The 14,657-nt window shown below is 38.3% G+C and overlaps 1 protein-coding gene across 1 annotated transcript in view; it reads right to left on the bottom strand.

Moving 5' to 3' along the window:
- shtn1 (shootin 1) overlaps window positions 1-14,657 on the bottom strand; it is a 75,732-nt gene that overhangs the window by 60,030 nt on the left and 1,045 nt on the right. Inside the window, exons 2-3 of the mRNA XM_030725256.1 lie at window positions 6,142-6,194; window positions 4,952-5,012 (exon numbers count right to left, since the gene is read on the bottom strand). Coding sequence (XP_030581116.1) covers window positions 4,952-5,012; window positions 6,142-6,194 — 114 coding nt within the window. The remainder of the gene's footprint in view (window positions 1-4,951; window positions 5,013-6,141; window positions 6,195-14,657) is intronic.

Here is a 14,657-nt window from a genome sequence, read left to right as displayed (position 1 = left end):
ATGTATCATTAGGATTTGAATTTATAAAGGAAGTGAACTACATATTTATCTTCAGTGTATCTTATATTCAGATAATTTTCTAAGCTTTTTATTTTCAATAGCAGGGGCCAGTGTGTATTAAGTATATGTTGAACAGATGCAGGAAATGAATATTAATAAAGGTGAGCATAATGCAAGCTTTTATAAAGTGGACCTGAGCTTTTCATTAAGAATCGTGTAGTGTGATGTTATACTTAACACTGGGTGAAAAATTCTTTGCTAAAATAGTGGACTATACAATAACAGGACTCCACTACTGTAGAACTAGAAGAAAATGACAAGAAGTGATTTTTTAATTGATATTAAATTTTAAAATCATAGAAAGGAAATTGAAATTTCTTTGTCATCTGCTGTCTCACAATCAAAATTAAACAGTCAAGCTTAATATTATGCTTTAATATATCAACCGCTATTAAAGATTTCTGATTGGCTACAAAGCTGTGAAGGAGCGTGCCATAAGATAAGGTCAAATGTATGACCTGGTGATTGGACACGTGAACCTACAGTATGAAGCCACATAATGCTCTCAGCTTTGTTGTTTATTTGTCATATATCATGGCCTGTGACAATTATTTCATTACAGTATTGTATTCCATGCTCTTTGGCTCCTGACAGGCAGAGTCCAGCGGTTTTGGAGGAGCATTCTGTTGGCTGCCTGCTGCTGGCCACAATCCCCATTGTGACAGAAAATGTTATGAGTCAAACCCCAAAACAACTGCACTTTAGGAAACAGGCATACAGTAAAAGTCATCTTAGATTTTAAGGTTTTACATGAAAACATTTGGTATCTGCCTTCTTTATTGTTGGCATAGTGGCACAGTTGGATCCAAGGAAGAAGATTATACATTCAAAACTTCCCAGGTACTTTATTTTCCTTGTACTGGTCAGTACAACTAGAAAAGTGTGATATAAATGCCATTTACAAGAGTATGAATGGATAGTATATATATATATATATATATATATATATAAAACAGAAATTGAAGACTGGTCTCTCTAAGGTATAAGTCACAAAATCTACAAAAAATAAACATTTTGCAGTACTACTGACCCACTACCCTCTACAGGGAGCATTAACCCAATGACAGGCCATTGTACCTCTGAAGGTAGATAAGGTGGTTTATTTTCTGACAGGATAAAAGGTTCTTAGAGCCGAGTGAAACTTTGAGAACTACAGTAATTGTGAGTGGCACATGTCACACAATACACCGTCATATGATCTGTTGTTAATATGAAAAATCATGATTAAAGCATCTTTAACAAAACATGTTGAATAAAATCAGGTGAAGCTCCAAATCACAAACAGCAGCAATGTTTAAAGCTGCAATCATACCTCAGTAGAAAAAGCACACCCCTAAAGAATGCCCTGCCACTTAACTAATTAAACATTATGGTTGAGTGAGGGAGAAATTAAGCATTAGTGCCATTGCTGTGGGCAATTCCTTCCCCCCAGTGACACCTAATTAAGAAGTTGATGAACGTCAGTGCTCAGCGATATCCACTCTGGCACCCTCCATATCAGTCATTCAATAGCACTTAGCTGCCAGTTTTTTCCTCCTCAGCCTCTTCTCTGTTCCTATCTGCCTGTCTCCATAATGCTGTGGCCAGATTCAGCAACCTACGAAAGGACGCCTTGAACTAAATGACATGTTAATTATAATTACTGGTAGCCATGGTAAATAAACAGTGCTGGAAGCGTTGTAAGTATATGAGCACGAGTCTACAGGAGGCTCTGACACATCAGAATTGGCATTCTTAATTGTAAGTTTCGGCCTCCCCATTATCATCCCTCCATCTTTTTTCTCTCCTCTTTTTTTTGTGCCTGTCTTTTTTCATCCTCCTCTCAGGAAAGACAGTGATTACCCCTGTGTCGACGTGCTACATAATGGTATCAGCGCCGTCAACGGAGCAGTGAATTAAATTGTATCTGCAGCCGCTGTGAAGCCTTGATGAGGGGGGCAGATGCCTTTGTGGTGTTATCATTATAACACAATGGTCATGTTGTCATCAACCTTGCCATCGCCAATTGAAAAGGCATGATTGTGTGTTGGGGGCTTTTCCTCCCATCCTCCCACTAACATCCCACCCCGCACCCCCCCCCACCCCCCTCACCCACCACCAACCCTTCTGCCCCACCCCCAGTCGTTTCGGTGTGAATAGGAGCAATTTTCTAAGAGCTATGAAATCACGTAATAGGTCCTAATATGCAGCTGCTTGGCACAGTGAGGCAGCCTCTATTAACGCGTAAGTCAAACACAATATGTGTTTTGGCTGGAGAATCACTGAATACATGAGTACAGGCCAGAATTATTCAGATGAAAATCCACACAACTGTCATGGTTACAAAGACAAACTATTTGCTCCATCTTTTGACATGTGGTGCCCTACTTCAGATTCTGTCTCCACTAAAGTGCTCATAGCAACCTGCAAGGAAAATCATTTTCGACAATTGAATGGTGGGCCAAAGCACCTGAAATGTATTTGCAGCGCCGGGAAGCACAGTCATGATAAAAGCTGGAGCTGCAACTGTGCTGCTCACATGCCATTATCTGCATCCTGGCTCACATATTTCCACAGCTGTGATCATTTTCAAAACAATATGCATTTATTACAGCACGCTATCTTATCATTGGATAGGCTGTCACACATGAGCGCACACAGAATTGGTACACTATTTCAGGCTATAGGTAACTTTTCCAAGTGTTAGTGTATTACATTGAACTGTTGGCCTGCTTGAAAAAGAGGACTCTTTATAATTATCTGAAAAGTATATTACAAGATAGTCATTAAAAAGAAAAAGAACAGATACCCGATAAATCACTACCCTATATCCCTCCCTTTTTATGCTTTTACTGGCATAATAAAAACAATATAAACAATAAACTAGAACTATATCGTGTGTGTGTGTGTGTGTGTGTGTGTGTGTGTGTGTGTGTGTGTGTGTGTGTGTGTGTGTGTGTGTGTGTGTGTGTGTGTGTGTGTGTATTGGCCACTAAGTTACGGCCCTTGTACTCTTGATTTGGTTCTCATTTGAAACCTTGTTGTTTGTATCTTATGGAGCTCACTGTTGAACCCGTCATACCCCGACAGCATGACAGGTTCAGGTTCCGTCCATATACATTTTACAGCATGTTTCTAGTCTGTAGATTTATCTTTAAAGCAGATAAACTGTATGAGACAGAAAATAAAGCTTGACAAAATGTATTACATGCTTTCCATTTAACTTAGAGGAGAAAGTGGTAAAAGCCAAAAATATTAAAATAAAGTTTATCTTTCTCTTCATAGTTGACTGACAGACTGTCCTGATATTGCGCTAAAAATTTAAAAGAAATGGGGCAAATATGTAACTTTTACTGTTTGGAATAATGTACATTTTCAGCCTCCAAAAAGGCGCGCCTGGACATCCAACGGTTCACCCTAGAGGGTACATTTGTACCTGCAGGGACAGGAGTGGGTTTTCACTGAACCAATATTTTATATTTCTGAGAATGCAGGCAGTTTCTAAAAAGCTTGCTGTAAGTGACATAGATGTGAAGCCCAGTCAAACAGGAGAAGGCAAGAAAGGTCATCATGTTGGCACCAGAAAATTATTAAGCCCACTGAAAAAAAAACTTATCCTACACTTTGATTTAGCTATGATATAGACAATAGCATATTAAGAGAAAAATTTTCAGCTTGCCAAACAAAGAGCAGGTTGAATGACCTTAACCTTTTCACTGCCAAAGAGCTGTATTTGATCCTGATGAAGGCAGGCACAAAACGACTTTAGGGAGAACACTGAACAAGCAAGGAATTCATGTCCAGAAAACTCACTGCATTCATTATTTAAGAATATGTAAAAGTTGAATATGTAAAAAACAATTGAGTTCTGAAAGTCTGTTTTATGAAACTGTGAATCTATACCTGATGAGCTTTGAATCATAACTCAGCAGTGTGTCTATGTATGTGACAGTGTGGACAAGCTGAGTAAAGGGTCCACCGTGTTTCAGGAGAGAGGGCGAGAGGGAACGAATAAACTTGATTATAAATGACTGGCAGTTCTTTGAGTCTTTGAAATACCAGCTAGACTAGTCTGAAGAAGAACGTGATAGTCCCAATGTGCAAATACAGGCCTGATAATTCAACCAAACCCGAGCTCAGGAACCACTCCTAGAATGAGTCCCTGGATTTGAGTTGCATTAGAAAACAGTAGCAGGATTGAAGAAAATGGTTTATGCTTGTAGACTGTAGCTGGCTGACTGTTTGAATGGCTGATGTAGCTGAATTTATCTCAATATAAGGGAAAAGGAAGACAGTGAAAATAAATCCTATGTGGGAGAAAAAGCACCAATCTGTGTCTTGTGAACACAATCATTTGGAGTTTAGAACGACTAAATTAGTGTATGTGTAGAAGTTACACAAGGTATGTAGTTGCTATTTGATTTTGTAATAGATTGATTTGAAATAATTTGATTGATTGAGTGAGATTAAATAGTTCTCTCTCTAGCTAGCGAACAGACTTTGGCAAGAGTGCAACTCTGAAACAACATTTCAGACATTGGCTACTTAAAATATTTCAGTGTGATAAAGACAGCTAATGTACAAAGCCACATTAGTGTGGGTACACACATTTGTGGGTACTCCCAATCTAATATTACACATTACTGTCAAATGCATTTTTTTTGATGCTTAGCATAGTTGTAAAGCTGAAAATACTGTGAGAACTGGATACAGTTGTGCTGCCTAGTGTTTGCCCCATTTACACAGATATGAATGGTTTTTCTTTGGTGTTTTGCAGTGCTGTCGTTGACCACTAGCAAGCACTGGCAGCAATGCTGGATCTGCCACTTTGTGTTCATTGGTGTGCAGACAACAGTTAAACATGTTGATGGAATGTGAATCTCACACATCAACCCAGGACAGGTAAACTTACCTTGCTGGAACTCACTGAGCTTCTTCACGGCCTCATCACGCTCCTCCTCCAGCCTCTTGCACTTATGTAAGAGACACAGAAAGAGCAGTTTCAGTCTATCATTAACCTTTCTGCCTGTGCAATGCTACAAATCAGTGTACCTGGAAAAACAGGTAATTTAATGTAATGAAAATGTATAAAATTACTGAAATATATATTTTAACCATGTAGAAGGATTGCAAAGTGCCCCTGGTGTTTTCTGTTAACACCTTGAACCTTTGATTTGTGTAATAGCATGACACATGCCCGGATTCACTCTTGTTTCTGTCATATTGTCATTAATTATCATGAATCATTACTTAGTTAAAATGTTTTTCTCCATTGAACTTTACTTTACTTGAAATAATTACACTGAGTTCTTTGATTCTTCCTTGCTTATCAGAGGATATGGACACTAGGGTTTGAGCAGGGTGCTGAATCTTTTAAATACCAGCAAAATACTTTTATTTCACTGCTGATACTAAGACAATAATATACAATACTCAATTATGTTTCTTCATAGAAAAACTGTCTAGATTAGTACCGTTAAAGAAAAGATTGAACAACTATTGAATCAAAATGTAATTTACAGAAATTGGGGCTATGACATTCAAAAGGTACTAAAGGCGTAATTACGGTCACCCAATTTAGCTTTACAATATGGATGGATAAATAATAATTTGATACCAAAGTCAATATTGATTCTAATTCTATTTCATTTCCCTCATTGACTCCTTATCAAGTTCCTGTGTGGAAAAATAAGGAATCACCAATTCTCTCTTAATCAGAGCACAGCTTAGAGATGGAACAGAAAAAAGCTCTGCAGGTCACTCAGGTGTGCAAAAGCACCATTGCTGTGAGACTGTTTTCCAGTGTGCAACCATCACAAAAAAACAGCAACAGAGAGAAGAGAAGAGAAGAGAAGAGAAGAGAAGAGAAGAGAAGAGAAGAGAAGAGAAGAGAAGAGGAGTTACTAGTAAGACTAATGTCACAATACTCCTGCTTTTTCTACCCTTTTGTAGGCCAGCTGCTATTACTGTTAGTATCACCTGTTCTTATCCTATTGCTGCTATTACACTTACTGTCACTACTGTAAGTGATCTTGGTCATGTCAAAGATAGTCAGATGCGAGCTAAATCTGCATACTGTCAATATTAGATTGTAATACTTACCTCCATGGCTGCTGTCTCTTGCTTTCTTTGAAGACCCTCATACTCATGCAGGGCTGTGGGGAGCAAAGGATGCCAGTAAGCCATCAGTAAATCACAATAAATTAAAAGGCAGTGAACAAAATGCAACTTGCATCTTCCTGTAAAAAAAAAAAAAAAAAAAAGTCATGTGAAAGGTTCCCTAGCATGTGATAACTTCTCATCCAGTGCTGTGTCACTGGACTATTATAGCATGGTATGTTGAATATAGTAACTTGTCTAAATAGTTGACTTGGGTGTGAGCTGTTTGGGGAGTTGCCTTCCACAATAAATGTGTATTAAAAGATAAATTGGCAGATAACCAGCTTGCAGACAAGAACTACTAAATTAATTTTTCTGTTATTTCCCAATATGAGTATATGTTAAAGAGAGGAAAGGAAGGTCTTACCTGATCTACCACTGATCTTCATAACATGGTTCTCTGGAAGGTTTTCTTTTTCTTCTAGTCCATAATATACCATACACTGACCTACCGACACAAACTTAAACTTCTAAAAGGAAGTGCATTTTAAAATGGCCGTGGATAAATTGCCATGATTCTTTAGATAAGGCATTAAAACAGACTCCTTTAAAGTATTACTGTTATTATTTTCCTCATGGAATTACGTGATAATTAACCAGAATTAGCCTCTACATGTTTCTGTGATGTGTTGGAATTTTGGAACAGGAAGCTGCATAAGGATGTCCTTTTCCTGCACAGTAAGGTCTTAAATGAGACCCCTAAATAAGCTATAGTTGTGGTCACAAGTTTACTCATCATGGGCATGGGTGTCATGGTAATTTTGGACTGATTGATTTCTTTGAACTGTTCTTTTTTCAGGGTAGAATAACTGGACACTATACATCTTTAATTACTTAAATAACAGAGTTGAGTGTGCAAGTTTGAATTTATTTAGGATTTTCTACACAGGGACAAAATTATACATACAGGCTCAAATATAAACCTATATCCACTTAAATCTTTTAATAAGTGGTGCTAAAGGTTGTGCAATGTCTTTCCCAGCGTTTAACAGCATTCACCAATACTCAGAATAATAGGAAAGTCCAAGGAGCTCAGTGAAGATCTAAGAAGGAGAACTGTAGATTTCATTTAAACTGGCTGGATTCCTGGCATGGACCTAGCTTTTAAGCATACAAATTTTCAGTAGGGGTGAGGTTGGGGGTTTGGGAAGGTTATTCCAGAAGCTTAATGTTAGCCTGCTTTTTCCATTCCCAAACCAGTTTTTTGTTTTTTTTATTGATTTTCAGAACTTAATTTCACAAAAAACACAAACAGAAAAAACTGAAATAGAAACAGAAAAGGCTGGTTCACAGACTCCCACACCCCCAGGGTGAGACCATACATCACATGCATGTTACAGTATTGCCATTCCAAAAACATACATCAACTGTGACAATCTGGTAATCCAGGAAATCCAAAAAAACAAAAAACAACAACAAAAAACCCTTCGTCTTTTCCGATCTTACAGAGGCATTAAATCTTTTTAATGAGTCCCAGAAGCTGTCCCAATCAATGTCTCCGCTTCCTTTCATGTTGCTGAGCATGGCCTCATAGGAGGCTGTGTCCATCATTGATTTAATCCACTCTTTTAACTCAGGACACTTTGTGGTCTTCCAGTGTCTTAAGATGATCCTGCATGCTGTCACAAGACTGACCACCACAACTGAAAAGACTCCTTTTTGGATGTCCGGCATTCGAGATCTGTCTCCCAGTAAACACATTTCTGGAGTCTGAGGGACCTCAGAGCCAGACCACGCACTCAGAACCTCCAAGATTTTAGTCCAGAAAGGTGAAACCAGAGAACATTCCCAAAAACAGTGTAGATATGTGCAGGTAGGTGTATGATAATATCTATGTAGCACCTTACACTGTATGAATTTATTTCTGGCCTCTTTCACATATTTACCACTCTCTGACAGGACATCTTACCATTTTACCATACCATCTTTATTTATAAAGCACTTTAAAACAACCACAGCTGACACAAAGTGCTGTACATTAAAACACAAATAAATAACAATTTAATAACTCTTTCAGGTTAAAAAAAAAAAAAAAAAAAAAAAAAAAAAACACTTTAAAACTAGATCCCGCTGGAGTTAAAAGCCAAGGAAAAAAGATGGGTTTTAAGACGAACTTTAAAAGTGGACAGTGAAGGGGCCGCTCTAACCTGCAAAGGCAAGTCATTCCATAACTTAGGACCAACAACAGAGAAAGCCCTGTCCCCTCTGAGCTTCCTTCTTGATCTTGGTACCTCCAAGAGCAGCTGGTCTGCTGACCTGAGAGACCGGCAAGGTATGTAGGGGTGAAGAAGCTCAGAGAGGTAAGGCGGGGCAAGATTGTGCAAAGATTTAAAAACAAACATAAGAATCTTAAAATGAATCCTAAAATGTACAGGCAACCAGTGAAGTGAGGCCAGGACAGAGGTCATGTGCTCTCTCTTTTGAGTTCCCATCAAAAGTCGTGCAGCAGCATTTTGAACCAGCTGCAGACGTGAGAGTAGCGACTGACTGACTCCAAAATAAAGTGAATTACAGTAATCCAGTCGAGATAAAATAAAAGCGTGGATCACTGTTTCAAAATGCTGCCTAGACAGAAATGCTTTTACTGATACCAATTGCTTCAAATGATAAAAACTGGACTTAACCACAGCTCTGATTTGGCTGTCCAATTTAAAATCACTGTCCACCTTAAAACCAAGATCAGTAATAATGGGTTTAAAATATACCTCCAAGGGTCCCAGGTCAACAGAGGAGGACTCACAGGAGCCACTGGGTCCAAACACCATTACCTCTGTTTTCTTTTCATTCTTTTCATTCTTTTCATTCCAACCAAGCTTTAATATCACCTAGACATGCCAGGAGATGTTTTATGGAATTTTCCTTTTGGGTACTCTATTCTCGAGTCTCTTTGCCATAAAAATTTAATGTTTGACGATTCACTACTCAAAGTATAATTTAACAATTTATAAAATTGAGAAGTTGCGTGTCTGCCATGAGGCATCCTAATATAATCTAACCCTTTCATGCATAGTGGTCACTACAGTGGACGGCTATTCAAAGCTGTTCTCTTGTGTATGCCTGTATTTTGTTATTATAGTTGCATATCAGTCAACACAGTGGATGCTTGTGCATCATCCCATACGCTGCTACCGATTGGCCAGTCATGGGGAGTTGCTTTTTTAATCTTTATTTGTTATTTGAAAGTAATAAAAGAATCAGTTAGCCCTACCTTCCAAATCAAAGTGCGAGTACGTTCCTCGTAGGAAGATAAAACTGGGAGAATATAAAACTAACATTGTGGCGTAAGATTAATATCATAAAAATGATCACCATCCCTCAGTTTTCATCAATTTGGTAATGTGTCGTATTACAATTCCACTCAGTATCTTTAAAAGATATGGAAGTTTGATTAAACATTTCCTGTGGGGAGGTAAAAGAGCAAGAATAAAACTAGATAAATTGTATGCTCCTACAGAAAAGGGTGGTCTAGGACTTCCGGATTCAAAGCTTTATTAATTGTCATTTGAGATGGCTAAATTAGTCAAACATTGGGAAGAATGTGAGAATGGGCAAGAATGGTTAAACTTCGAAACTGATATTTGTTCACCGTTTGACCCCAAACACAAATTATCTCAAAAGATTGATTCAACAAACCCATTTTATATTCATTCTTGTGAAGTCTGGTCAATGATACACAAACTGTTAAAGCTTTCACATCAGGTGGAGAAATATGCATCTCTCTGGAATAACCCTGCTTTATGTAGTGGAAAAACATCTGTGTTTTGGAAGCTGTGGCATACGAGTGGCATATGCACTACTGGCGATTTGTATAAAGATGGACAATTCATATCCAAAACCAGTTTTGATGTGTGTTTGGGATCATTGTCCTGTTGGAATACACAACTGTGTCCAAGTTTCAACCGTCTAGTTGTTGATTTTAGTGAAGTTGAAGAATTTGGAGGTGGTCCTTCATTATTCCATCCACCTTGTACAATAGTAGGACACTAGCTGCAAAACAGCCTAGGAGCATGATGCTACCTCCACCATGCTTGACAGATGGTACGCGTTCCTAGATTTGAAAGTTTAACATTTGCTCCTCAATTTGGCTAAGCAGACCATTCTTTTTTTTTAATCTCATCTGGCCATAAAACTTTTCATAGGGAGGCATTTGGCTTGGGTAGCTGCAAACTTCAGTCAAGCCTGAAGGTGTCAAGTTTGGAGCAGGGGCTACTTTTATTGTAGGCACCTTCTCAGATGATGGCAATGTAAGACTTGCTTCATTGTGGACTTTGGTTGTCAAAAAATAAAAAATAAAAATACAAGTACAATGTTCTGGAACGGCCATCTCGGTCCCCAGACCTGAATATTATTGAAAATCTGTGGTGGGATTTAAAGCGGGCTGTCCATGCTCGGAAACCATCAAACCTGACTGAACTGGAGATGTTTTGGAAAGAAGAATGGTCCAAAATACCTTCAACCAGAATCCAGACTCTCATTGGAAGCTACAGGAAGCATTTTAGAGGCTGTTATTTCTGCAAAAGGAGGATCTACTAAATATTGATGTCATTTTTCTGTTGGGGTGCCCAAACTTATGCACCTGCCTAATTTTGTTTAAATAATTATTGCACACTTTCTGTAAATCCTATGAACTTCATTTCACTTCTCAAATATCACTGTGTTTCTCTGCTATATGATATATTTAACTGAAATTGCTGATCTGAACAACCAATGATTTATAAAGGAAAATCATGAAAATTATCAGGGGTGCCCAAACTTTTTCATACTACTGTATTATACAGCTGAATGGGTCATGGATGGAATATTGACAGAATGGATTATGGACACACAGGGAACCAGGCAGGTAAGTGGTTCTATAGAGCAGCAGGGGAACAGTAGCTGAACTGAGCAGAGAGTCCAGATTGTGGAGAAATAATCTGAGCAAACAGAGAGTGAAATACGGAGCAGAGCAGCCTAATGAGATGAGTTTCAGGTCTGAGGAGCAGAGCTGAGGAGGTGAAGAGCTTCAGACTGAGGCAGAGCAGTGTGAGTGGTGCTTTTTATTTTTTGTTTCAAACCAGCTGTGAGGTCAGTTTTAAAATGCAGGCAGTGATATCTGCTTCACAATGACGCTCTGTTTTTTGTTTTAGCATAACTGATACCACATTATCCAAAGTTCATTTGTAACTTTTCCATAATGCTCTTCTTTGACAATAATTAAATTATGTAATGCATTATTGTGCTGTTGTACCGTTTGTTTAATAATAGGTTCTAAAATATATTTTAACTTCACGATCTGTAGTGAAATTATCTAAATAATTTGTAAAATAAATAAAATCTTAAATACTATTTTTATTTAACTATTTTAATTTCCCTGACGGAATATTCCTAAAGGGATTAATAAAGTTTAATCTAATCAAATCTATTAGTACTGTTTTGCTAACTTTTAACTTATAACTGGGAAAATTTGTTGAAAAAGAACAAGTTAACTTTTTCATATTACTTCCGTTGCTGCAGGATGGGGCCAAAATTTTCCCCATAGTACTGAAAGTGGTGTCCAGTATAAAGTATTTTCCTGGGCATCGGTGTCGAGTTTGAAATGATAAAATCATAAAAACCCTACTGTGGATAGTGATGTTCCAGCAGTTTACAGTTCATAGCAGGCTTGAGCTTTGGTGTTACATCATAGTAACGTCCAAATAACCTGTACTTACGTACAGTTGCTTGAACTGATGAGCTTGGGCTCTGCAGTCTCTCAGCACTGGCTCCAAGAAACCTTTGCAACTTGTGTAAATCTACAGTACTCCTTAGATCTTAACTGAGTTTCTTGGAGTTTTCCATTATTCTCCATTATTGGTCAATCAATGAGTGCTGTTAAACAAATCTTTTTTATGCTGGCAAAGAGAAACTCAGTGTTTCTTCTTCATTCACCTCTTTTTACTCTGTTTATACCCCATTCTGTATTTAATCATTAGTTATTATTAATCTCTGGCTCTCTTCCACAGCACATCTTTTGTCCTGTCTCTGTCCCCTCAGCCCCAACCGGTCACGGCTGTTAAAAGGGAGTTTTCCGTCCCACTGTCACCAAGTGTTTGCACTTAGGGGGTCGTTTTGGCTGTCGGGTTTTCTCTGTAATTATTGTAGGTCGTTTACCTTACAATATGAGGCGACTGTTTGTGATTTGGTGCTATATAAATGAACTGAATTGAGATTAGTCTGTGTGTCTGTGCACTGAACTAATATTGTATATGGATGCAGCTTGTAAGTTTGCTAGCATTATTTTCAAAATATGGTCACTTCCGGTCCAAAAAAACCATAATGACAGAGGCCAAAACATTAACATTAAGGCTTCAAAATGTTCACAATTGTCTATAAATGGGTGACAGTGGTTACATCCATCTTTTATACCACAGGACTCCGTGCAGTCCTGTGAAAAACTAAGTGAACCCTCACAGCTTCCATAGGAATTAAGAGGATAAGTAGCAGCCAGGTACTGGTAATCAAATGCACTTGATTAACTGATCATCAGTTAGTGGGACCACTTCTGTAAAACCTGAAGTTTTGGCAGTTTGCTGTTCTCAAGCAATCAAACACATTGTAACAATTTCCCCAGGATTGGACAACCCAGAAAATTTACCCCAAGGTCAGATCATCCAACAAGAGCTACATCTCAGACTCTACAGTCCTCAGGTAGTAAGTGTGGGGGAAATAATCAATACAGCATGGTACCACAATATTTTGTGTGGCAATATTGTATTGATACAGAGACACCAAGTATCAATAGTTTACTAAATAAATTAAAATATTCTGGGAATACTACAAACAAGGGGGCTCATCTCATACACCACCATCCTGAGATAACATTAGAGAGCAAACTTATATCGTCAACCTCTTAAATTAACAAGTCACTTTTTTAATGAAAGTTTTATTTTTGCCTAAATCATCATATTTTCAATGGTTGATCAACGCTGAACACACTTAGGACTTGATGAAGCTACCTTCTAATTCAGAGCAAGCTAATGGCTCAGTCACACTAGTGAAAATAGAACAGCAGCCTTCCTGCATCTAGAAAATAAATTAATTAATTAAAAATCAGTGGCTGCCTGGTGACTGTATTTCATTTTTTGACATTCTGTGACCAATGGCAACTTGTGGTTGCCCAGAGCTTGAGGGTGCTGTACAGTCACAGCGTTTAACTTTGAGGACATAATTTGCTGCTGAAAAAGGATAAATCACCATGTTACTGAAATAACCAACATATCGCAAAACGCACTGTGAGTGAGATTTTGTAATTATATCATATCGTGGGGTGTCTCATGATTCCCACTTCTTTCAGTTAGCGTGACATGACAGTACAGTTAGAATAAGACTGAACAGGTATGGCTTGTTTGGAAGGACTGCAGGAGAAAGCATCTAAAGAGAACATGGCAGCATGGCTTAGATTTGCAAAGCCGCATCTGAACAGACCACAAAGACTTCTTGAACAATGTAGTTTGGATGGATAAAACAAAGTGGAGATATTTTGTCATAATGTCTTGTGTCAACCATCAGTGACATCCTCAGAAACAGCTCAAAACCAGCTGTTGAGCACAGTGGCGGAGGTATGATGATTTGGGCTTGTTTTACATCCACATGATCTGAGCATGTTGCAGTCATTGAGTCTGTACTCCGAAGTATGCTAGAGTCAAATGTGAGGCCATCTGTCTGACAGCTACAGACTGGCCCAAACTGAATCTTGCAACAGGACAATGATCTCAAGCTCAAAAAGAAAAGAATCAAGTTGTGGTCCAGATCTCAACCTCACTGAAATGCTGTGATGGGATCTTAGTAGAGCTGTGCATAAATGAATGCCCACAAACATCAATGAACTGAAGCAACACTGTAAATGCAAATAGACTGGTTCTTATACAGCGCTATTCTACTCTACTTTGAGCACTCAAAGCGCTTTATACAACATCTCATTCACCCATTCACACACAATTATACAAGTACTTCTTTCTAACATTTGTGGTTTCTTGATCTTGATGCCATGATGATGTGTTTGAAGAAATTCTTGGTCAACACAGTCTTTATAGAATAACATAAGGTTTATTACAAAAAAGACAATGTCAAACAGACGCCCGAGACATCTGGGTAAGAAGAAAGCCAATGATCTTCTACACACTGAACAAAGAAACTTACAGCCTTATATAGGCTTTAACATCTGACAAACATGTTGTCACACCTAGACTGGTTTCTACCAGTTTTTGGAGGGACTCAAAGACCCCCAATAAATACCTTTCCTTTTTTGGTAAAGATAAGCAATGCAGATGAGCTCCCAAACTGAGAGGCCCCTTGCTGGAATTTTCCTACACCTTTAGGAGACAACATAAATGCAGTTTCACATACGCATTTCAGACACTACACATTCACACTCCAACGGTTACATCGGAGAGAAACTTGGGGTTCAGGATCTTGACCAAGGATACTTTGGCATGCAGACT

This window comes from Archocentrus centrarchus, unplaced genomic scaffold (genome assembly GCF_007364275.1).
Source record: "Archocentrus centrarchus isolate MPI-CPG fArcCen1 unplaced genomic scaffold, fArcCen1 scaffold_50_ctg1, whole genome shotgun sequence".
NCBI lineage: Eukaryota > Metazoa > Chordata > Actinopteri > Cichliformes > Cichlidae > Archocentrus > Archocentrus centrarchus.
Note: the sequence above shows the minus strand (reverse complement) of the source record. Positions and strands in the feature narration are given on the sequence as shown.